The sequence below is a fragment of the Rattus norvegicus genome, chromosome 6 (assembly GCF_036323735.1).
Source record: "Rattus norvegicus strain BN/NHsdMcwi chromosome 6, GRCr8, whole genome shotgun sequence".
Classification (NCBI taxonomy): Eukaryota; Metazoa; Chordata; class Mammalia; order Rodentia; family Muridae; genus Rattus; species Rattus norvegicus.
In genome coordinates this window covers 138,671,227-138,697,176 of record NC_086024.1, presented here as the reverse complement: position 1 = coordinate 138,697,176, position 25,950 = coordinate 138,671,227, and the positions used below count along the sequence as shown (strand labels likewise).

At 38.1% G+C, this 25,950-nt stretch overlaps 1 protein-coding gene across 1 annotated transcript; it reads left to right on the top strand.

Moving 5' to 3' along the window:
* The first annotated feature begins 3,630 nt into the window (after positions 1–3,630).
* On the top strand, positions 3,631–24,567 carry LOC134479162 (uncharacterized). Its single transcript, XM_063262639.1, has 3 exons — positions 3,631–3,769; positions 3,880–4,206; positions 24,224–24,567. Exons 1-3 carry the CDS (start codon positions 3,724–3,726, stop codon positions 24,565–24,567), a joined length of 717 nt encoding a protein of 238 aa, XP_063118709.1. The 5' UTR covers positions 3,631–3,723.
* The last annotated feature ends 1,383 nt before the right edge of the window (positions 24,568–25,950 follow it).

Sequence of the window (25,950 nt, the reverse complement as noted above, 5' to 3'; positions counted from 1 at the left end):
AAGAGAGCAGAATAGGCAAGCAGCCCCTTTTTTAGTGAGTCAGGCATACCTGGCTATTGTCAGGTAACTCTGGGGCAGAGTGTAGACAAAATGCTAGAGTTGTCTTATTTTTCTTCTAAAGAACATTTTTATCACTTGTCTGAGATGTGAGTCTCTAAGATAAAACATAGACTACAATAAAGAGAAGAGAGACATAGTATTCTCTGGGGCACACAACTTTCTGTCTTCTGTTGTCCTCTAACTAACTGGGATCTTTCCTTTCAATCAGAGAATGTGGACAGAAGAGGATTCATAAACTCAACATCTCCAATAATAACAGAAATGGAATTTAAATTCTAAATGAAACACTTCTGATAATTAGAACATTTAAAAACAAGTGAAAAGAAGTGTTGCCTGGTTGGAGAGAAAGGGGTCCCTGTTCCCTATTAACATTAGCATGATTCTGTTCAACTTTGGCATACAATATGCAGGATCCCATGGATTTTGAAATAGCAATCATGTGACCTAGAAATCTCCTGTATGGTTGTACAGTAATGACAGGTAGTGATATTTTCATTTGAAATATATTTTTGCATTTCGAAGTTCATTTCTTGATCTCACAGTCACACTGTCTCTCACTGCTAGAATCTCTGTCAGGAGGCATGAGGTGTGAAGTCAAAGAAGACACTCTCACTGAATGGTGCTTGTATCTCACATATACCTATGGTCCTCTTCTTATGTGATATTGTCATAGAACTAGTCCTTGAGGGACATAACTTACCTCAGTCAGATTGTTAAAGATAATTTAATGAGGTGCTATGTGAATTCAAGGATGTCTACTTACTAGCATGTATTTTATTGGTTTTATTTTATGAGTTTACATGTGGGCAAACGTGATGAAACCACTATACTGCAAGAGAGAAAAACATTCATTGCTTTCCTGAAGTTCCTGTCAATATTCCCACATGTGATCATGTGACTCTATGTGCATTAAAGATACTGACAATCTTTATGTTTCTGGAAGAGTTCTCCTGACATTTTCCCCTGACCTAGGATAGAGGTTGATTGAAATTTTCTAATGGAAGAAAAACTTCCTTGTTTCTTTGTTTTCTAAACTCAAGTTTTATTGCCTCATACCTTTGATTTCAGAAGGCCTGTGTCTTCAAGTTTTGGGAATACATGGTATGTAACATATTTTTATCCTACAAACTTGAATTATTAAAAGATTTTAACACATACACTTCAGAAAAACTGTTCTGGTAGTTTTTATCTTCCCCAAAAGAAATACTACAATTGTCCTATAGCCGTATAAAACTCAGTGAATGCCCTGGATCCTCTTCAGTAGCTGTACCAATAGTGGATCCTGAAATCTTCATTCAATGTCTGCTCAGTGTCTTCTATTTCTGTTCCTGGTCCCCATTCATTTAGGAATCCAGATCACATACAGATATTGTCAAAGTTCCTCTACTTATCCCACTATCCAGGAAACAGCAAAATAAAAGACCTTGGTATTTAGCCCCCAGCACTTCTTCTCTAAGGTTCTCACACAGCCCCACGTACCACAGCCACACATGCCAAAGCTGCACATACCACACCCCCAATATTCTGTACCTTATTTCACAACCCTTCTCTGTTTAGAGTATCTGTAGTTATGTTTTCACCATCCAGGGACCCTTTACTTGCCCCTTGGGGTGAGACAATCCAAGAGGTAAATTGGCACCTCCTCCTGGTTCCTATTCTGTTCTCCAAAACAAGCAATGAACCCAACTATTACCTACACCTCTTACACTGGTTCATTACTGTTTCCTTGGCATGTTCACAAAAACCATATACAACCTCAGGTCTCTGTACCTCTTCTCCCAAACATCTCTCATCTCTCTCTCTCTCTCTCTCTCTCTCTCTCTCTCTCTCTCTCTCTCTCTCTCTCCATGTTTGTATATGTGCAACTGCAATGTTGGTCCTATTATCATGGTTTAAAACTGCTCCTTGGAACATGGTATACTAAAATTTAAAAAAGAAAAAAGAAAACCTTCTTTACCATTGTCTTTACTGAGTGTTGCCTTACCTATCCACCCTTATATTTTGCAACATATATCTTAACATTTTCTTTGGGGATTTATTCTCTTTAGACAAATCGGGCATCTAGTAGGCACCTTTTTTCTAAGTTCTGAAGAACGGTATACTCCACGTGTATACGTTTAATATATTTATGTCTCTATCCTATTTTCCCCTTCAACATCCCCATATCTTTGCCAATCGCATATCTCAACTCAACCACTCTCAACATCATAGCATTTTTATCCCAAAATGCTGTCCATATGTGTATGTGTGTAAAGGCAAGCATTGCAGCATAGAAAATCGACCAATGACCACATTGTTCTCTTCTCCATGAAATCTACATAAAACAGTCCCTCACTAAGACAGAAGACCTGGAAAATACTTATAAAGTCTATATTAGGTTATGATTGGCTTGGTTTCAGGTGGGGACAGATAAAAGCCATCATCAGTGCATGGATTGGATAGGCAGGTCCTATCCACAAGACATTATTTCACAGTTCTCAACCCCAAGTTTCATATATTTCATTTTCTCTATGTCCTCCTAATGCATGTCCTCTGAGCCTTGGAGGAATATAAATGTGACTGTAAAATATTACCTCAAAAAATAAAACAAAGCCTTGAGAAGGCAAAAACAGCTTGTTTCATATTCAAAACATTCTTTGTGTGCCTGCAGTTCTGAATTATATTTTGTAGCATTTGGAATGAGAAACCTAAGAAGGGGACACATCTTATGCATAGGACATGGATGACCAAGGGCAAGGGACTATTGGTGATATGAAAGCAAAATTGAAGTGTGGTATGTGGAACCGAATTGGGAGGACTGAAACAAGAGAACTGATTAAATATGAAAAAGGCACCTTAAAAGAAAATTAAAAGCCACAGGTACATGGAGTATGCTAACTGGAGAAAATAAAAACTAATATAATACAATATAAAACAGTCACATGTTGACTGGTATACACATACAGAAAGAAAAATGTTGGAGGGGGACTTTAAAGGAATAAATTAATAACTTCAGAATGAAAAATGAGTGAGTTTGCTGCAAATATGCATCTGTCTCCATGACCAATTCTGAGTCTTAGACAGTCTCCACAATGTCTAATTTAGAAATATATATAAAGTCTAAGGACAGTATTCTATCATGAAGAAGTAACTTTCAGAAAAAAACTCAGTGTTCTTGTCACAAAAATGACTTCTGCTACCATAACCTTACAGGAGTAACTGTTTCCAAAAAACACAATTGGGAGAAGCCATGTCCTGCTCAGGTATTGGAAAAGACTGAGCACATATGTTGAAACACAAGTATGTATGGTGCTATTTAATTACGTATTTATACTAAAGAATCCTGACTATGAAAATAAAACTTTTGTGCACAAGGACAAAAGAAAATTATATGTAATGTGGTGAATCTTTACCAAAAAAATGTAAATATGAAACCACGACACTAAGTCAAACTCTGTAACTGACATCCATATCTTCGATGTTATATATCTGCTATGAGCACTGCTTTCAGCTCAGGTGTAATTCCATAACATATTTTAGCAGTAAGATATGCAAATAATTCTTCTCTATGCCCATGAAAACCAGCCTGTCCTGACCTGCAGCTCTGACGGAGGAGCCCAGTCCTGGACTCTGAGGTTCTCCCATTCAGTAATCAGTACTGCAGCACTGCACAGACTACTCACCATGGACATCAGGCTCAGCTTGGCTTTCCTTGTCCTTTTCATAAAAGGTAATTGATAAAAGTGTGATTATCTCTGTTGTGTGCACATGAGAATAAGAAAGTTTATTTTGTTTTGTTGTGTTAGTGATGGTTTTCTAACCAGTATTCTCTGTTTGCAGGTGTCCAGTGTGAGGTGCAGCTGGTGGAGTCTGGGGGAGGCTTAGTGCAGCCTGGAAGGTCCATGAAACTCTCCTGTGCAGCCTCAGGATTCACTTTCAGTAACTATTACATGGCCTGGGTCCGCCAGGCTCCAACGAAGGGTCTGGAGTGGGTCGCATCCATTAGTACTGGTGGTGGTAACACTTACTATCGAGACTCCGTGAAGGGCCGATTCACTATCTCCAGAGATAATGCAAAAAGCACCCTATACCTGCAAATGGACAGTCTGAGGTCTGAGGAAACGGCCACTTATTACTGTGCAAGACACACAGTGAGTGAATGTCACTGTGAGCTTAAACACAAACCTCTTGCAGGATATAAATGACCAGCAGGGGGCACAAGGAGCACAGAAAGCATCCAGTTACTGAGTGTTAGTTTATGTAGAAAGACCTGGAACAAAGTAAGTCTGGGACTCCTTAGTGTCTAGGTTGCCTCTCTACAAGGATTCTCTCTCCAAGTGATCTTGTAATAACCCTTGAAGTAGACAAAAGTTTATTTGATTTTCAGTTTTCCTGTTTAATATGTGCTTTGTATTCATTGTATTCATTTATTTAAATGTTATGGAGTTGGTTTTTTTTTTTTGTCTCTGCTTCTCTGTCTCTTCAAGGCTCTGTTCATGTATTTCTGATGCTTCTCTCTCTCTCTCTCTCTCTCTCTCTCTCTCTCTCTCTCTCTCTCTGTGTGTGTGTGTGTGTGTGTGTGTATGTGTGTGTGTGTGTGTGTGTTGAGATGTTGAGATGTCTTTTTCTATCCATCTACACAATAACATTGAAATAAAGTCCATCACTAAGCCTGTATTTCATCACTAGACATGGATCACAGTATATTGCTAGACTGCTTGGTTACAGAGTCCCAATATCACACTGTCTTCACATCTGAGAAGTAGGCTTTCTGATTGGCTACCTGCCAAACTGAACTATTTTGTAGTTATGGAGACTAAACACAAATCTCTCTGCTGGTGTGGTAAGAACTTAAAGCACAAAATTATACCTATACTCCCATTGAAGATGACTTTCAATGTAGGATAAACTGTGGCTTGAACAAAAGGCAGAACATCATGTAAGGAAGACAAGAATCTGTTTGAGGACCCTGGTTCAGATCCCCCAAAAATAAGGAACACATGAGAGTGTGGAAACAGAGAGTCCATAACATTCCCTTCACAGTACACTATGTGGTCTTCAAGATAGAGTCAACATGGGAAACAAACAGGGCCTGTGACACATGAAGAAGTTGACTTTGTGTCTCTCCATAAATATCACAAATATCATATGACACGGACCCAACACAGACCCAGCTTGTGGTGTCAGCAATAAAAATGTGTGTGTGATGCTCCAGAATTGAGACATGAGGTCAATGTAAATAGTAATACTTACTGAGCTTCAGAAAGTTCTACACAGGTCCTACTCCACCCAAAGAGTAACATTTCTTAGTTCTTTCTCTGTACTAGTTACGGTTTAGTTTGTATAGTTCACCAAGAATTTAACTGAACAGATAATTTTTTGTGTTTAACACATTAATCTACTCTCCTTCCCTCAGGTTTCTAAGGATTCTCTTTTATGCTTTTGTCCAAGAAACATGATGTAAATGATGATTGGTTCATTCTGAATTGGTTTTCCTCATCAGAAGTCAGGTGTGGCATTTAGAATCTAAATATCACATACTTGTCAATGGCATTCTGGCCATATGCGTGGTGTCACCATAAAAGAAAAGTAGGTTCTGTGGTCATACCATCCTGAAACATTAGATCTCCAAGAGAGTAGGAAAGTATTAGACACCAGGGAATGATTAGTGTTCAAAACATGAGGTAACTTGGGAAACTTATAATTGTCAGAATGTCATTGAGTTCTAATGCCTGTGATAATGGCATAGCTGGGAATGCAACATATTGGTTTCCTGTGAGTTCTGTAGAAATAAAAGAAATAGTCTCTATTTCCTCGTTTACCAAATTAGCATAGACTAGAAGATGCTCTCAGGTACCACCACAGGTGCCTCAACAGAGTGATTCTACATTCTCTGTCCTGCTGTGCCACCATCAATTCCATTCACCTGTGTGATGACGGTTTCTGAAAGGGAGATGAGGCTTTAACATCATGTCCACAAGGAACTCACAGCTACAACTACAGTAGTGAATGACTGGATAACTACAAACTGTGGTCCAGACTGACCAATGACGCTTGAGACTGACAAGTTTTCTGGTTTCATCTCAATTTCCAACACAACTTGATTAACAGTTTGCAAATTTCTTTGGTAATTAAAGTCTTCTCAGAGCCAAAAGCCAAAGTTCTTATAGTTTCTGTACATTTGTAAAGTAAGTGTATATATGTGCACAACAATGCAGAGGAAGTGGCCATGGGAACCACAGAACACAGGGTAAAATGTTCCAGCACTTAAGCAAATGAAGAGAGAAGACAAATGTCACTAAACCCCTTAATTTCTACAAGAGCTATAGCAATAGGGCTGAGCTGTCTATAATATATAAAATATCACCACTTCCCCCAAAACACTGCCTGGAATATGTCCCTTTCAATCTTATTCACTGGTCATAGGATTTCTAGAATGTGGGTTCATTGCAAATGTTTAATTCACTGCTATTTTTCAAGTTGTTACATCGCTTCACTCTGGGTTACTTTTCAGAACATCCTATTTGCACACAGGGGAAGCATCAACATAGTGTCATGTCATGAGAGTCTTTAAATGTATATAAACCACCTAAGTGAGGAGTGCAAGAATTTGTTTTGCTTGCTTTCAGATCTGTGATTGATGAACTAAATACAGAATAATTATTGTTGTTCCTTCATGCTCTGTGCACACCCAGACAAAATGAGAAACATGTATCTGATGAGGAAGGAGGCTCTTGAAGTGGCCACACTCTGAGATCACCTGCTGCCAAATAACTGGAGCTCTCTTTTTCTCAGGATCTACCCAAATGTTTCTGTTACATTTCCACAGTTTTCTTTGGGAAAGAACAGTGGTGGAGGAAATAAATCACTGCTGTGTATTGTATTTCTCAAATAAAAATTGAAAAACTAAATTAAAAAATGAATTTCTTTCTCCTCAAAAAAAAAGAAAGAAAAGGAAAAATGAGAGAAAGGGATAAAGAAAAAGTATTAGCCGAAGGGGGTTCATTTCTGGGATTTCAATTCTATTCCACTGGTCTATCTGTCTGTCTCTGTACCAATACCGTGCAGTTTTATCACTATTGATAGGCTCATGTCAGCAAATATAAATGTATCATTATTAGTATTGGGGTTTGGTTCCTAACCATTGGATTGGTCTCAGTTTAATCCAGTTGTGGGTTAGCCATTCCTTCAATCGCTGCTCCATTTTGGCCTGTGAGTCTAGACTCCCTCTAAATATCACATTCAGAGATTCTCTATACAAATAGAGTCTGTAGCAATCATTGATGAGTCCACATATTTGATCAAATTTCTGCTTTGCATATGACTTCATTCGTGTGTTTATTGCAGTGTTTTGTGTGTGTGTGCGTGTCTCTCTCTCTCTCTCTCTCTCTCTCTCTCTCTCTCTCTCTCTCTGTGTGTGTGTGTGTGTGTGTGTGTACATTTTAACAGAAGATGCCTTCCTCTGCCAGTCATTACTATATTTTAGACATGTTTTGTCACTGGGCATTACTTTACCACCTGGTTAGTCTGTCTGTGCAGTGAGCCCTAAGATCATAATTCCACTCTAAGAAAACTGGAAGGGTGTGGAGGAATTCTGAAATGATCTAGAAAGCAGGGAAAATGGAGACAGATGCCGTGAGAGAGAGTCCATGCCTGATACTACTAATAATATTCTTCCATAATTTGAGAGAGGAGTCTAGCATAACTTTTACGATTTACCCTGCAGATGATGGAAACCAATATAGAGACACACAGTCAAACATTAGTCTTTTTGTGAAATGAGATTCTGGAATCTTTTGCAAGAGGAAAGAAAGATTTTAGTCAGAAATATCAAAGACATCTGAAGAAAATGTACAAATCAACTATTATCAGTGCATAGGGACTCACAGAGACTTAACCATCCACCAGAGGGCATACATGAGATAGGCCTAGGCTCTCTAAACATGTGAAACAAATGTACAGCTTGGTTTATATGTCATACTCCAAACCACAGGTTCTTTGGCTGTTTTTGACTCTGTTGCTTTCCTTGGATCACTCTTCCCTAACTTGATGTCCTTTCTAGCCTCAATATGGGAAGATGAGCCTAGAAGTACTACAGGTTGATAGCCAAGGTAATATGAAATCCATGGGAGGATTTCCATTATCTGAGGAGAAAGGGAGGAAGAAACCAGAGGAATTGAAGTAATAGGGAAAACCTGGGAAGGGAAGAAGTAGTAAAAGATGTCATCGGAATTAAATTAAATAAAGAAATTATTTAATGAAAAATATAAAGGATAAAATATTATTACCAATACAAATGATCCATTACATGAGTGTCTGTATTACAGTAGATACAATTTAATGACTGGAGAAACACATAAGAATAAACCCTCTCAAAATAAACTATAGATAACTATGAAAAATTGTAAATAACATATGACTTCATCATCAACTCTCTCCTTTTGTAAAAGGGAAGCCTATTTGTGACTACCTTCTACAGAGTTTCATGGAAAAGGATAATCTACATAGCATGAGGTTATAATAAACTACTCAAATTCAAATAAACCAGATAAAAAATTACTTGAGTAAGGGGTCTCATATTAGATTTCCCAGTGCCCTGTGAGAAAAGGACATTTCCTCCTTTGATCCTCTTTCCCAGCATTTGTAATGACAAGGAAAATATCAGACACACCCAAATTGCATATACTGAGCACACTGCCTGAAAAATATTATTCTACCCAAACAGAGTGAATAGAGTTCTCACAGTGGTGTGTACTCATCAGAAGTTGCACAGGATGACTCTCTCCCTAACATCAAGACCTAACTCCACAGCTGCTTCTCACAGTAAAAGATTATATGCAATGAAATATTATGCCCCCAAAATATGATGTCCCCAAACCAACAAGGTAAACAGACATTTTCTGGTTTCTGTATGAACAGGTTGTTTTCAACTCTGTACTTCCTTTCTCCAGTGGTATATATTACCAATAGAGAAGAGCACTACAGACCTTTTTTCTCTATGGTCATCAGCACCTTATGGAACAGGGTCCTCCATGTTCATTCCTGCCCTCTGCTCCATTTGCAGTCATCACTTAGGAGTCTCTGGATTATTCATTAATTCATCAACATATTCCTCAAGTCTGGTTGCACATGGCCACTATGATCTGCTATAAAGAACAGACCTTTAAATCCTACACCAGTACAGAAATATATTTAGGAATGTGAGCTTTTTATCTGCTATAAGCTGAAGACAGTGACAAACAAAAAACAAAGTACACACAGATAAATCCAACAAATCACATATACTACATGTTTTAAAGAGCTGCCCCACAAGTTATATTTTATAGACGAGTGATAAAGTTAAGACTCACTCAACAGACACCAAGAAAATTAAATTAAATATTTCCTGAAGCAAGATTTTCCACCATAAGAGCCCCTATTACAACCCAAACTTCTTCTGGAATTTACAGAGATATGAATGCTTGCAGGATATGGATCCCTCGTCTACCTGCACTGCATGAATGAGGCTCACTTCCTGTAATTAGCCACATCCTTTATTCCAATGCCTGTACCGTGTGACATATATAATGTCTTCTTTGTCTGAAATTTGGTCAGACTGGAAAAGGAACTTGTTCCTGAGTATACATTGCCATTTTCTCTAAGAAGCACAAATTAAACTTTATTAAAACTTGAAGCCTTTCTCAGTGCTTCCTTTTATCCTCTCAGGAACCTTCCTCAATGCAAAGCAGCCCTTATACTCAGCATAAAAGCCCAGACAAAGCTAGATTCCTCCTTGTCTTTTCATTAGAGTATTCATCAGAGTATGACTGTCCTGGCTCTGCTCCTCTGTCTGGTGATATTTCCAAGCTGTAAGTGTTTCAGGGTTTTAAGAGAAGGCCACAGACATGTTCATTTTTAGGATGTATGTTTAGAGTGTATGTTTTCTTTTGTTGTTGTTAAAATTCAATTTTAATTTACTTTTTCTTTTTTCACTTTACATCCCTCTCACTGCCCCACTCCTGTTCACCACCTCCTACAATCTTTTCCTCATCCACTTCCCCTTTTCCTCTAAGCTGTTAGAGGTCCACTTGGGTATTCCCAATCCCTGGCTCTTCAATTCACTACGAGGTCAAGTGTTTCCCTTTCCAAAGGGACCAGATATAGCAGCCCAGGTAGAGGAACATTATCCAATGCAGGCAAGAGCATTTGGACAACACCTGATCCATTTATTGGAGGAACTACATGAAAACCTATCTTCACATCTGACACATATGTGCCAGGAGTCCTAGGTCTACCTCTTCTATGTCCTTTGCTTACTGGTTTATTCTCTGAGAGCCTCAAATATCGAAGACAGTTTCTTGGTCTACCTGTGGAGTTGTGTTGGGGCTGGAATCCTTCCTACTATTCTTCCATCAGAGTCCTCAAGTTCCATTCTCTGTTTGCCTGTGTAGTTCTGCATTTGTGTGAGCCAGTTACTGGGAACAGCCTCTCAGAGAACAACCATACTAGACTCCTGCATGCAGTCATAATAGAGTATTATTAACAGTGTGAGGGATTGCTGCTTGTCTTTGGAGTGGGTCTCTAGTTGAGACAGTTATTGGTTGGTTATTATCTCATACCCTTAATTAGACCCTGAGGCTTCTCTGGAAACTTACGCCAATAATGTATGATGAAGCCATGGGGACCAAATTGACTACATTTAAAACTCTGAGTTCAGGACACATGTAATAATAAGTTAAACAACTCTACAGGAGGCCGAATCCAAAGGATCTTATCTAGTTTTGGTGGCTGCATAAATATGTGTCACATGTGCAGTGGGCTCTGAATGGCCGTTACTTCAGTCTCTGCTCCAAACGTTGTCTCCATATCCACCCTAAGAATATTTCCCTTTTAATGAGGGAAGCATCCGCACATTGGTCATCCTTTTATTGAGTTTTACGTGGTCTGTGGATTGTATCAAGGGTAATTTGAGTCTTTGTGCTAATATCCACTAATCATCGAGTGGATACCAAGTGTGTTTTTCTGTGATTGGGTTACCTCACTCAGGATGATATTTCCTAGTTCAATCCATTTGTCTATGAACTCCATGAAGTCTTTGTTTTTGAAAGCTGAGTAGTATTCCATTGTGTAGATGTACCATATTTTCTGTATACTTTCCACTCTTGAAGGGCATCTGGTTTATTTCCAGCTTATGACTGTTATAAAGAGGGCCACTGTGAACATAGTGGAACATGTGTCTTTGTTGTATGTTGGAGCATCTTTTGGGTATATGCTCAGGAGAGGTATAGCTGGGTCCTCAGGTATGGCAATGTCAAATTTTCTGAGCAACCTCCAGACTGATTTCCAGAATGGTTCTACTTGTTTACAATCCCACAAACAATGGAGGAGTGTTCCTCTTTCTCCACACCCTTGCCAGCATCTGATGACACCTGAGTTTTTTACCTTAGCCATTCTTACTGGTGAGAGGTGGAATCTCACAGTTCTTTTGATTTGCATTTCTGAGATGACAAAGGATTTTGAGCATTTCTTTAGGTACTTCTCAGCCATTTGATATTTCTCAGCTGTGAATTCTTGTTTACATCTATACCCCATTTTTAATAGGGTTATTTGACTCTCTTGAGTTTTCATATATTTTGGATATTAGCCCTGTAGAAGATGGAGGACTGGAAAAGATTTTTTCACAATCTGTTGGTTGACATTTTGTCCTAATGGCAGTGTCCTTTGCCTTACAAGAGTTTTTCAGTTTTATGAAGTCCAATTTGTCAATTCTTGATCTTACAGCAAAAGCCATTGGAATTTTGTTCAGGAAATTTTCCCCAATGCTCATGTGATAGAGACTCTTCCCCACTTTTTCTTCTATTAGTTTGAGGCTATCTGTTTTGATGTGGAGGTCCTTGGTCTACTTGAACTTAAGCTTTGTATAGGACAATAAGAATGGATCGATTTGCATTTTTCTAAATGCTGACTGACCTCCAATTGAACCAGAATCGCTTGTTGAAAATGCTATCTTTCTTCCATTTGATGGTTTCAGCTCCTTTGTGAAAGACCAAGTAACTATAGGTGTGTGGGTTCTTTTCTGGGTCTTCAATTCTATCCCCCTGATCTACCTATCTGTCTCTGTACCAATGCCATACAGTTTTTATCACTATTGCTTGGTAATATTGCTTGAGGTCATTGATGGTGATTACCCTAGAAGTTCTTTTGTTGTTGAGTATAGATTTTGATATCCTGTGTGTGTGTGTTTTTTTTTACTTTCCCAGTGAATTTGCAAAATGCTCCTTCTAAGTCTATGAAGAATTGAGTTGAAATTTTGATGGAGATTGCATCTAATCTGTAGATTGCCTTGGGGAAAACGGCCAGTTTTACTATATTAATCCTGCCAGTCAATGAGCATGGGAAGTTTTTCCATCTTCTGAGATTTTCTTCAATTTCTTTCCTCAGAGAACTGATGTTCCTGTCATACTGACCTTTCACTTGCTTGGTTAGTCACAATGAGGTGTTTCATATTATTTAGAACTATTGTGAAGGGTGTCTTTTCCCTAATTTCTTTCTCAGCCTGTTTATACTTTGAGTAGAGGAAGTCTACTGATTTGTTTGAGCTAATTTTATTCCCAGCCACTTTGTTGAAGTTGTTTATCAGCTGTAGAAGTTCTCTTGTGGAATTTTGGGTCATTTTAGTATACTATAATGAATTCTTCCTTTCAGTTTGTATCCCTTTGACCTCGATTTGCTCTCTGATTGCTCTGGCCAGGACTTTGACTATTCTATTAAATAAGTAGTGAGGGAGTGGGGAGCCTTGTCTAGTTCCAGATGTAATGGGATTGCTTCAACTTTCTCTACATTTAGTTTAATGTTAGCTACTGGTTTGCTGTATATTACTTTTACTCTGTTTATGTATGGTATTGAATTCCTTATCTTTCCAGGACTTTTATCATGAAGGAGATTTGAGTTTTCTCAAATGCTTTCTCAGGATCTAATGAAATAATCATGTGGTATTTTTCTTAGAGATTGTTTAAATAGTGGATTATGTTGATGGATTTCCATGTACTGAACTGCCCCAGCATCCCTGGGATTAAGTCTACTTGATCATGATGGATGGTTATTTTAATGTATTCTTGGATTCAATTTGCAAGAATTTTATTGAGTATTTTTGCATCAATATTCATAAGGGAAATTGGTCTGAAGTTCTCTCTCTTTGTTGGATCTTTGTATGGTTTACTTAGAAGCATAATTGTGGCTTCATAGAATAAATTTTTAGTATTCCATCAGTTTTTATTTTGTGCAATAGTTTGGACAGAATTGGTATGAGTTCTTCTACCAAGGTCTGATAGAATTCTGCACTAAACCCATCTGGTCCTGGCCTCTACTTGGTTGGAAAACTTTTAACAGCTGCTTCAATTTCTTTAGGAGTTATAGGGTTGTTTAAATGGTTTATCCGATCCTGATCTAACTTTGGTACCTGGTATTTGTCTAGAAAAATTTTCATTTCCTCCAGATTTTCCAGTTTTGTTGAATATAAGCTTTTGTAGTAGGATTGGATGATTTTTTTTGATTTCCTCAGATTCTGTTGCTATGTCTTGCTTTTCATTTCTGATTGTATTAATTTGGATATTTTCTCTGTGCCCTCTGGTTAGTCTGGCTAAAGAAAATGATATCCATAAGCATAAGAGAGGCCTACAGAAACCCAAATAGATTTTACCAGAAAAGAAATTTCTCCTGCCATATAATAGTAAAAGAAACAAATGCACTAAACAAAGAAAAAATTTAAAGCATTAAGGGAAAAAGGTCAAGTAACATATAATGGCAGACCTATAATAATTACACCAAACTTCTCTCCAGAGACTATGAAAGCCAGAAGATCCTGGGCAGATGTCATAGAGACCCTGAGAGAACACAAATGCTTGCCCAGGCTTCCATATCCAGCAAAACTCTCAATTAATATAGATGGAGAAACCAAGTTATTCCATAACAAACCGAATATACACAATATTTTTCTACAAAACCAACCCTTCAAAGGATAATAGATGAAAAACTCCAACAAAAGGAGGGAGGTATGCTATAGGAAAATCAAGAAAGTAATCTCCTTGCAACAATACCAAAAGAAGAGGGATACACAAACATAATTCTACCTCTAACAACAAAAATAACAGGAAGCAACAATCACTATTCCTTAATATCTCTTAATATCAATGACTTCAATTCCCCAATAAAAAGACAGAGACTAACAGACTGGATACATAAAGAAGACCCAGCATTTTGCTGCATACAAGTAACCCACATCAGAGACAAAGACAGACACTACCTGGGAGAAAAAGGCTGGAAAACAAATTTCCAACCTAATGTTCCAAAGAAATAAGCTGGTGTAGCCATGCTAATATTGAATAAAATTGACTTACAACCAAAAATTATCAAAAAAAGATAAGGAAATAACATTCATATTCATGAAAGAAAAAAAATGCACCAAGATGAACTCAAGCCTGAATATCTATGCTCCAAAGGCAAAGGAAACTACATCCTTAAAATCTGAATAAAACTCAAAACACATATTAATCTCACACAATAAGAGAAGCAGATTTGAACACCCCACTCTCATTAATGAACAGATCATGAAAAAAAGAAATTAAACAGAGACATAAAGAAACTAACAAAAGTTATGATCAGAATGGACTTAACAGATATTTATAGAACATTTCATCCTAAAACAAAAGAATATAAATTTTTCTCTATACCACAAATTACCTTCTCTACAATTGAACATGTAATCAGCCACAAATCAGGCCTCAATAGATACAAGATTGAAATAATCCCATGTATCCTGTCATATCACCATGGACTTTGGCTGGTCTTAATAACAACAAAAACGACAGAATGTCCACATACATGGAAGTTGAACCACACTCTACTTCATGATAACTTGATCAAGGAAGAAATAAAGAAAGAAATTAAAGACATCTTAGAATTTAAGGACAATAAACGCACAGCTACCCTAACTTATGCGACCCAATGAAAGCAGTGCTTAGAGGAAAACTCATAGCTCTGAGTGCCTCCAAAAAGAAACAGGAGAGAGCACTAGCAGCTTGACAGCACACCTAAAAGCTCTAGAACAAATAGAAGTAAAAATACCCTAGAGGAGTAGAAGGCAGAAATAATCACACTCAGGGCTGAATTCAACCAAGTAAAAACAAAAAGGACTATACATAGAATCATCAAAACCAGGAGCTGTTTCTTTGAGAAAATCAGCAAGATAGATAATCCCTTAGCTGGAATAAGTGTTCCTATAGCATGTTCCCTGATAGTGTGTTACCGGAGTGACATGTATTTCTGGGATTTTTTTTTCCTAATTCTGTCACCATAAGGAAATACTACCTTAGTGTCAAGTATCAAATACAGAAATTTAGATGGACACTTTATAAATCACAAGGAAATTTTCTGTGATTAAATATTATAGAAATACCAGAAAGGTCCTTCCTGGTCTGAGGAATGTGGTCCCTGCCTGATGGAGTAGCTGCAACTGGATCAGTCAGAGCAGAAATAAAATTGAAGTTTAAAAGTGACTGGTATCCTCAAATTGGTTATGCAGTTTAGAAAAATTAAATCAGATTATTACTATTCTTACTATTTTGTTGTTTGAGTGATTCATACACTTACCAGGTAAAAACTAAAAATATTGATATTAAAGGAATTCTGATTAATGAGAAGGACCTCAGAGAGTCAATAAATCATAGATTCCTGTTACAGTTAGGCACCTAACCTTGCTATAACTAATAAGATAAGGATATATTTTATTGAATTTTAGAAACTTTAAATATGGTAATTTATTTGTGCTATATGCTAACACCTTAAGTAGAAACATTAACATGTATCTATTGATGTATATCAGGAAACGTCAATATGGCTCCCACTGGGTACTAACTGTTAAGATCCCAAGCTCCAAACCTCTGCAATCACCATCCACCATCAAGTCCAATAGGCTTAAGATCTGCCCTGAACCCTCTGCACTCCATCTTTTGGCCCAAACACCTATCCACAATCTCAGAGGCCTGCAGCCATATTGGATCACCAGGTGAAACCTGAACCACAATTTTTGACATACCATCACCTCTGGGCAAACCCATGGCACAAAGTTCAGCCTTATCATCTATGCACAGTAGTTTCTGGGCCATAGACAGCCTACATCCCTAGAAGCCTGCTGGTGTCCAGGACAACAAATGAGATTCATAAGCACCAAGCCGTGTCCCACTGGGTTCCCAGGAAAACCCAGCAGCCATGAAATCTGCTGTCATCTCAGTCCTTTGTCACACTGTCCTCAAATCTGCCAGCCCAAAAGGCTTGCTATCACCAAGGAACATGATCTCTGCCTGAGTCCCTGGAGGCCCGCTGTAACCAAGGAAACCTACCTCTACCTGCAGTTAAAGAGGGACACTAGTGTCATAGACTACCAATTCTACATGCAGGCACAGAGGTTTGTAGGCTTATAAACCATAAATATAACCAGATGGGCTACCAGGCTTATCAACATAAAATATAACCAGATGGCTAAACGTCAGCATAAGAACAAAATCAATAAAAGCCAGGGCAATATAGAACCAACAGAACCCACATAATCTGTTACAGCACATCCTGAAAATGCTAACACACCTGAATTACAAGAAAATGTCCTTAAATCTAATCTTATAAAGGTAATAAAAAGATAATAGAGGCCTCTAGTTGGGTATGTGTGAATCCCTTAAAAAATACTGAAAAATACAGGGAAAAAGGTAAAAGAGACAAATAAAACTTTTCCAGACATAAAAATGAAAATATAAACGATTAAGAAAATATACTGTGGCTATCCTGGAGATGGAAAAACCAGCACAGAGAACAGGTACTACTTACACAAGCATTACAAACAGAAATGAAAGGGACAGAAGAAAGTATAACAGGCATAGGAGTCCTGGTAAAAGAAATTAATACATCAGTCAAAGAAAATGCTAAAGATAAAAGGTTACTTTAAAAAAAAACAGGAAAATTGGAACATATGAAAAGAACAAACCTAAAAGTAGTAGGAATAAGATGGATTTCCCAAGGAGTCCCGCAGGGCCACAGGATTAACGAACTTGAATACCAGCCCCTTGAATCATCTCATAGTCTGGGACACTGGTGCACTGCAAACAGAGGTCAGTTGACTATGGCTCCCAACCTCCAGTAGCTAGCAAGGGACCTGCCATTTCATTCCAAGGAACTTGTAGAGTCACCCCAAAAGCTTTCTCCTTCCCCGTAGAGGCCTGCATACCCCAAGAAAAATCAGTTTAAATCCTGCCCCCTCTTTTTCCACACAGTCTGATTTGCCTGGATCACAGCCTGCAGAGAGGCCTGTAGTGACCCTAAGAACTACCATCTTCTAATATTCCCATACTAATTCCATGGCAGTAGGTCCTCGAATATTGTAAAAAAAAAAAAAAAAAAAAAAAGCACCAAAAAATGATCAAATGATCTTGGCCCAAGACAAACCTGCTTAGTGCCCTCTGTGCCCTCTGTACATAGGAACCTAGGAGCAGTCAGGAGCAGGAACCTTCCAGTTTCTGCCTGCACTCAGAACAGAAAGCAAGTGACCAGAAGGGCCAACACACCTAAGAGCAGACGTCAGACAAACACTTCTGCTCTGAGCAACCAACCCTCTTGGGGGCCTCAGGACTCACAAACGAAGGAGCAGTCTGGGACAGGACACTTCAGATTTCTGGCTGCACCCAGAGCTGAAATGATACCATAGCTCTCTATACACAAATCCCATGGAAGAGAGAGCTGGACTCTAAAAATGCAGACAATCCTGTGAGCAAAGTGGAGATCCTGTCTGCTCACATTCCTGGCCCAAACATGACTTGGCTAGTGCCCTGTGGATATGGGAAACTAGGAGCAGTCAGTAGCAGGAAACGTCCAGTTCCTGCCTGAGGCCAGAGCTGAAAGCTAGTCACCAGGAGTGCCTACATACTTGAGAATAGAGGTAAGACCAGCTCTTCTGCTCCAAATGACCTGCCTGGTGGCCCCAGAACACAGAAACTCATGAGAAGCATGCTACAGACACTTTGGTTTCTGCCTGCAACATGAGCTGAACCAGTCTCACAGTTCTCTGTTCCCAATTCAGTTGAAAGAAAACAGGTCTACAGGAGTACTGCCACACAAGTTTACAAGAGACTCAAGTGACTGTCAGAACAGTAAGACAAACTAACACCAGAGACAAACCTGATGGCAAGCACAGGAACCTAAGCAACAGAAACCAAGTACACCTGGCAGCATAAGAGCCCAGTTCTCCCACCAGAGCAAATACTGGATATCAAAACTCACCAGAAAAGCAAGATAAGCATTTAAAATCACATTTCATGATGATGATAGAGGAGTTTAAGAAGGAAATAAATAATTCCCTGAAAGAAATACAGGACAGCAGAGGTAAAAATTAGAAATGCTTAGAGAGGAAACACAAAATCCCTTAAAGAATTACAGGAAGAATTAAAGGTGGAGGAATTGAACGAAACCATCCAGGATTTAAAGATGGAAATAGAAAAAATAAATGAAGGAAAAAAGAGAGACAACCCTGGGAGATAGAAAGCATCGGAAGGAGATCAGGGAACACAGATGCAAGCATCATCAACAGAATACAAGGGATAGAAGAGAGAATCTTAGGGGCACAAGACCCCATACAAAACATTAACACAATGACTAAAGAAAATGTAAAATGCAAAAAGCACCTAACCCAAAATATCCAGGAAATCCAGGACACAAAGAGAAAATAAAACCTAAAGATAACAGGTATAGAAGAGATTTAAGACCCCCAACTTAAAGGGACCATAAATACCTTGAAAAAAGTTATAGAAGAAAATTTGCCTAACATAAGGAAAGATATGCCCATGAGCATACAAGAGCCTACAGAACACCAAATACATTGGACAAGAAAAGACATTCCTCCTGTCACATAAAATCAAAACAACAAACACACAAAACAAAGAAAGAATATTAAAAGAGGTAGGGGAAAATGTCAAGTAAGTGTAAAGACAGACCTACTAGAATTAAACCAGAGTTCTCACCAAAGACTATGAAGGCCATAAGATCCTGAGAAGATATCATACAGAACACAACAGAATGCAAACGGCAGCACAGGCTACTATATTCAGCAAAACTTTCCATTAACATAGATGGGGCAATCAAGATATTCCATGACAAAACCAAATTTACACAATATCTTTCTATAATTCCAGCCCTACAAGGATAGTATATGGCAAAGCCCAACACAAAGAGGCAAGCTACACCTGAGAAAAAACAAGAAACTAATCTTTTTACAATAAAACCAAAGGAAGAGAAGCATACAAACATAATCTCATCTCCAAATACTAAAATAATAGGAAGCATCAATCACTATTCCTTAATATCTTTTAATATCAATGGACTCAATTCCCAAATAAAAAGACAGAGATTAACAGATAGGATAGTAATGAGGACCCAACATTTTGCTGCCTACAGGAAACATACCTCAAAGACAAAGACAGACACTACCACAGAGTAAAGGGCTGGAATACCACTTTCCAATCAAATGGTCTGAAGAAGCACCTGGAAGGGTCATTCCAACATAGAGTAAAATCAACATTCAACCAAAAGTCATCAAAAAAGATAAGGAAGCACACTTCATATTCATTAAAAGAAAAATTTCACATGATGAACTCTCAATCCTAAATATCTATGCTCCAAATACAAGGGCAAATACATACATAAAAGGAACCTTACTGAAGCTCAAAGCACACATTGCACCTCACACAGTAACAGTAGGAGACATCAACAAACCACTTTTGTAAATAGACAAATCATGTAAACAGAAATTAAACAGACACCTAGACAGACTAACAGAAGTTATAAACAAAAAGGACTTAATAGATATTTATAGAACATTCTATCCTAAAACAAATGGATATACCTTCTTCTCATCACCTCATCATACTTTCTCCAAAATTCACCATATATATGGTAAAAAAACAGGCCTCAAAAGATACAGAAAGATAGAAATAATCCCATGCGTCCTATCAGACCACCACGGGCTAAAGCTGGTCTTTAATAACAATAAGGAAAGAACACCCGCATATACATGGAAGTTGAACACTATTCTATTCAATGATATCCTGGTCAAGGAAGAAATAAAGAAATTGTAGACTTTTTAGAATTTAATGAAAATGAAGGTACAACGTACCCAAACTTATGGGACATACTGAAAGCTGTGCTAAGAGGAAAATGTATAGCTCTGATTGCTTGCAGAAAAAAACAGGAGACAGCATACATCAGCAGTTTGACAGTACTCCTCAAAGTTCTACAACAAAAAGTAGGAAATAAACCCAGGAGGAGGAGAAGGCAGGAAATAATAAAACTCAGAGCTGAAATCAACCAAGTAGAAGAAAAAAGGACTATACAAAGAGTTAACATAATCAAAAGCTGGTTCTTTGAGAAAATCTGCAAGATACATAATCCCTTAGTCAGACTAACAAGAGGGCACAGAGATTGTGCCCAAATTAACAAAATCAGAAATGAAAAGGGAGACATAACAACAGAATCAGACAAAATTAAAAAAAATCATCAGATCCTACTACAAAATCTATATTAAGCAAAACTTGAAAATCTAGAGTAAATGGACATTTTCTAGACAAATACCAGGCACTAAAATTAAATCAGATACAGATAAACAATTTAAAGAACTCCATAACTCCTAAAGAAATAGAAGCAGTCACTAAAAGTCTCCGAAGCAAAAAGAGCCAAGGACCAGATGGGTTTAGTGAAGAATTCTATTAGACCTTCATAGAAGACCTCATACCAATACTGTTCAAACTATTCCACAAAGTTGAAACAGATGAAACACAACTGAATTCCTTCTATGAAGCCACAACTACTCTTCTACTGAAAACACACAAAGAACCAACAAAGAAAGAGAACTTCAGACCAATTTCCCATAGGAATATTGATGCAAAAATACTTAATAAAATCCTTGCAAACCAAATGACAGAACATATCAAAACAATCATCCATCATAATCAAGTAGGCTTCATCCCATTGATGCAGGGATGGTTTAATATACAGAAAACCATCAACATAATCCATTATATAAACAAACTCAAAGATTAAAAACCACATGATCATTTCATTAGATGCTGAGAAAGCAATTGACAAAATTCAACACCTCTTCCTGATAAAAGTCATGGAAAGAACAGGAATTCAAGGACCATACCTAAACATAGTAAAAAGCCATACGCAGCAAACCAGTAGTTAACATTAAACTAAATGCAGAGAAACTTGAAGCAGTCCCACTAAAATCAGGGACTTGACAAGGCTGCCCACTCTCTCCCTATTTATTCAATGTAGTTCTCAAAGTCCTAGCCAGGGCAATCAGACAACAAAAGGAAATCAAAGGATGCAAATTGGAAAAGAATAAGTCAAAATATCACTATTTTCAGATGATATTATAGTATACTTAAGTGACACCAAAAGTTCCCCAGAAAGCTACTAAGTCTGAAAAAACAACCTTACCAAAGTGGATGGGTATAAAATAAATTCAAACTAATCAGTAGTCTTTCTCTACACAAAAGATAACAAGCTGAGAAAGAAATTAGGGAAATGACTGTTGTGATTTGCCCTGGAGTTATCTGTATTTTGATGCTAATTCCACTGCCTCAAGGACAGCTGCCTAGTCATACTCTCAGGAATCAGGTGACATCACCAGAACCTTCTCCCCATTGAATTTGTAAAATACAGGTGAGGGGCAGGTACAGGATAGAAGGAGGCCTGTCATTGGAGGAGAAGGAAGGATGGGTGGGAGAGAAGTTTGAAGTAACAGGAGGAGACTGGAACAAAGAGTGGAGGAAGGGGGAGAGAGAAGCCATGGCAAGATGATGGAGGCTGACTTTAAGATTCCTCACTGTGTGTTTACAGGTAGTTATTAATGTTCCTTAGGGATGGATGGTCCTAGGCTTTTTATGTTTGGGTGCACAATTATATCTTACCAATTGGGTCAAAGATTATTGTGCTGTGTGTTCTTTTATGTGACTGAGTGTAGCAAAGTGTGCAGCTACAGGAGACAGTTGACTGCCAGGGAGCTGGGATGTGTTTCTGCCAAGATATCTAGCAGATATCTTGGGGCATTGAGGTGCCAGGCCTATGTGAGGTAAAAGACAACACACTTTTTTTATTTTTATATTTTTACAACAACACTTGACAACCTTCATAATAGTCCCAAATAATATAAATTACCTTGGTGTGACTTTAACCAAGCAAGTGAAAGATCTGTATGCTAAGAACTTCAAGTCTCTGAAGAGAGAAATTGAAGAAGATCTTAGAAGATGGAAAGATCTCTCATGTTCATGGATTGGCAGGATTAATATAGTTAAAATTGACATCTTACCAAAAGTTTTCTACAGATTCAATGCAATCCCCATCAAAATTCTCTCTCAATCCTTCACAGAGCTAGAAAGAGTAATTTGCAAATTCATTTGGAATAACAAAAAACCCAGGAAAGAGAAAACTATCTTCAACAATAAAAGAACTTCTGGAGGAATCATCATCGCTGACCTCTAGCAGTATTACAGAGCAAGAGTGATAAAAAAAAAAAAAAACTGTATGGTATTGGTACAGAAACAGACAGGTAGATCAATGGAATAGAATTGAAGACCATGGAATGAAGCACACACACATCACTTGATCTTTGACAAATATCTAAAACCATCCATTGGAAAAAAGATAGCATTTTCAACACATGGTGCTGGCAAAACTGGAGGTCAGGATGTAGAAGAATTCAGATCAAACTATTCTTATCATCCTGTAGAAAGCTTAAGTCCAAGTAGATCAAGGACATCCACATAAACCAGATACGCAAACTTATAGAAGAAAATTTGGGAAAGAGCCTTGAGACCATGGGTACTGGGGAAAATTATGCGAACAAGACATTAATGGCTTATGCTCTAAGATATAGAATCAACAAATGTGCCCTCATATGACTGCAAAGTTTCTGTAAGGCAAAGGACACTTTCATTAGGACAAAACAGCAACCAACAGATTGGGAAAAGATCTTTACCAATCCTACTTCCATTAGGGGACTAATGTCCAACACATACAAAAACTCAAGAAGTTGGACTCCAGAAAGCTAAATAACTCTATTAAAAACTGGATACAGAAGTAAAAAAAGAGTTCTCGGCTAAGGAGTTCTAATGGCTGGGAAGTACCTAAAGAAATGCTCAACATCCTAGCCATTAGGGAAATGCAAATCAAAACAACCCTGAGATTCTACCTCATACCAGAGAACTGCTTAAATAGGGTAAAAGTCATCCCAGAATTTAATTAAATTCCCTGGTTGTACTAATTACATTTATTAATGAAAAGGAAAGATAACAACCAAATTTGCCTCAAAGAAAAATATGTCTTCCTAGCAATTCGGGTGGTAGGCAGACTGGGACCTGGAATGTTTCTGGTGCAAGCCTCCAAATGATCCGAGGACTGCATGCTATCATGAATGATCAACTTCTAAAAATTTCCATAAGAAAAATGAGTTCTGCTATGATAGCCTTGCAGATGTAACCCTGTCCAAGAACCATATTCAGGAAATGACATAAGCTCCTCAGACAGTAGGAAAGACTATACTCATATCTAGAAACAAAATTATGTGTGGTGCTATTTAATTATTCATTTAATTACTCATTTAGGGTACATGACAGTATGGAAACAAAACATGTTCATGCATATGTGAAAAAAAACTAAATGGAGTGTGGGAAATTCTTATGCAAAATAAGTGAATTTGAAACTTCCATTAATTTGTCATACAACTGTGACTTTCTTGTCTTATCTGCTATGATCACTGGCTTCATCATAGTTCCAATTCCAGAGAATACTATAGCAGGAAGACATGCAAATAAGCCTTCTCTGTGCCCATGAAAACCAGCCCTGCCCTTACCCTGCAGCTCTGACAGAAGAGCCCAGAACTGGATACCCAAATCCACTCAATCAGTGATCAGCACTGAACACAGACCACTGGCCATGGACTTCAGGCTCAACTTGGTTTTCCTTTTTTTTTTTTTATTTTAAAAAGTAATTGGTAGAGATGAGATTCTGTCCGTTTTGTGAACACGAGGAATAGAAAATTTTGTTTTGTTTCATTATTTTCTTTAGTTTTCTTAGTAACAGTTTTCTGAATTGCATTCGTTCTTTGCAGGTGTCTGGTGTGAGGTGAAGCTAGTGGAGTCTGGGGGAGGATTAGTACAGCCTGGAAGTTCCCTGAAACTCTCCTGTGTAGCCTCTTTCAGCCTCCTGTGTAGATTCACTTTCAGTAAGTATGACATGCGCTGGGTTCACCAGGCTCCAAAGAAGGGTCTGGAATTGGTAGCAATCATTTATTATGGTAGTGATAACAAGTACTATGCAGACATAGTGAAGGGTCAATTCACCATCTCCAGAGAGAATTCTAAGAACACCCTGTACCTGGAAAAGAGCAGTCTGAGGTCTGAGGACACAGCCATGTATTATTTTGCAAAACACAGTGAGGAAATATTACTGTGAGCTCAAACACAAACCTTCTGTAGTGCATGCACTCAGGACCAGCTGGGGGCTCAGAGAGAACACAAAGCTCCTATTAGCTGAGTCTTAGCAGTCTATTTAGAAAGACCTGGAGTTAGGGAGGTCTGGAATCCTTGTGTCTAGGTTGCCTCACTGAAAGAATTCTCTCTACAAGTACAGGGTGTAGAAGACATTGTAATACACAAATGTCCATTCAAATTTCTGTTTACCTGTATAACACGTGTTTTGTATTCATTTACTTATTACAGTGTTTCTGTCTCTCTATGTAGATCTGTATTTATTTTGCCTCTCTATCACTTGTTATTATCTCTCTGTCTCTCTCTGAATGTGTCTCTTTATATTTCTTTCACTCTCAGTGTTTGTGTGTGAGTGACTGTGTGCGTGTGAGTGTGAATGTGCCTCTGTGTGTGTGTGTGTGTGTGTGTGTATGTGTATTTACATGTTGAGATGAAATGACTTCTATCAGTCTATATAATAACACTGAAATAGTCCATACATGGGCCTGGATCTTCCTATGGCTACCATACCCACCATCTTTCTAAATATATAGAACTAACAGAGATACTTGGGATTATGTGGTTATAACTTGAAGCACAGAGTTATAAAATCAGTCCCTTTTTAGATGACCTGAAAATGTAGTATCACCTCTGACTTGAACACAAAAATCAGAGCATCATTCACGGCAGAAGTTGTTCTATTAGAAGACCGTGATTAGAACCTGGAGAAGCAAAGAAGTCTTAAGATTGGGAAGGCCTTGATTCAGGGCAGAGAGTCAGTAAGACTCCCTGGTAGAGCACCATATAGGATTTAAAGGAAAACAGAAATAATTAAGGGCCAGTGACCCATGAACCTGATGACGTTCACTCTCTTCACATCCTCACACTTGTGCTAAGCAACAGACCTGATGCACTGAGATGCTGGTAATAAAATTTGTGTAAAAATTGTGAATTGAGTCATGAGGCCAAGGTAACTGATGATACTCACCGAGCTTCAATTTGCTGCAAACAGCTCTTAACCCACTTAATGGGTAACATCTCTTTTCTTTCCTCCTGTTTCTCTTTATCAGTTAAGCTTTTGACCCCTAGAATTTTATGAGTCATATGATTTTTTGTTTTAACACATTAATCCCTTTTCTTACCCCCAGACTTCTAAGAATCTTATTTATACTGCTGTCCCAGAAACATAATGTAAACAATTCTTGGCTCATTCTGAGTTGTGGTTCCTCAACAGAAGTCAGGTGTGTAACCAAGTACCTAAATACAACATTCTTCTCAATGACACTCTGGGAACATATGGATGGTGTCACTATAAAAGAGTAGGTGGGTATTGGAAATCAAGGGCTGATGTTTGTTCAATAAAAACATG

Coding starts and splice junctions, on each gene's coding strand:
- LOC134479162 (XM_063262639.1), top strand. CDS start 3,724: ATGGACATCAGGCTCAGCTTGGCTTTCCTTGTCCTTTTCATAAAAG. Junction 3,770..3,879: donor CCTTGTCCTTTTCATAAAAG/GTAATTGATAAA, acceptor CTCTGTTTGCAG/GTGTCCAGTGTGAGGTGCAG. Junction 4,207..24,223: donor CACAGTGAGTGAATGTCACT/GTGAGCTTAAAC, acceptor CGTTCTTTGCAG/GTGTCTGGTGTGAGGTGAAG.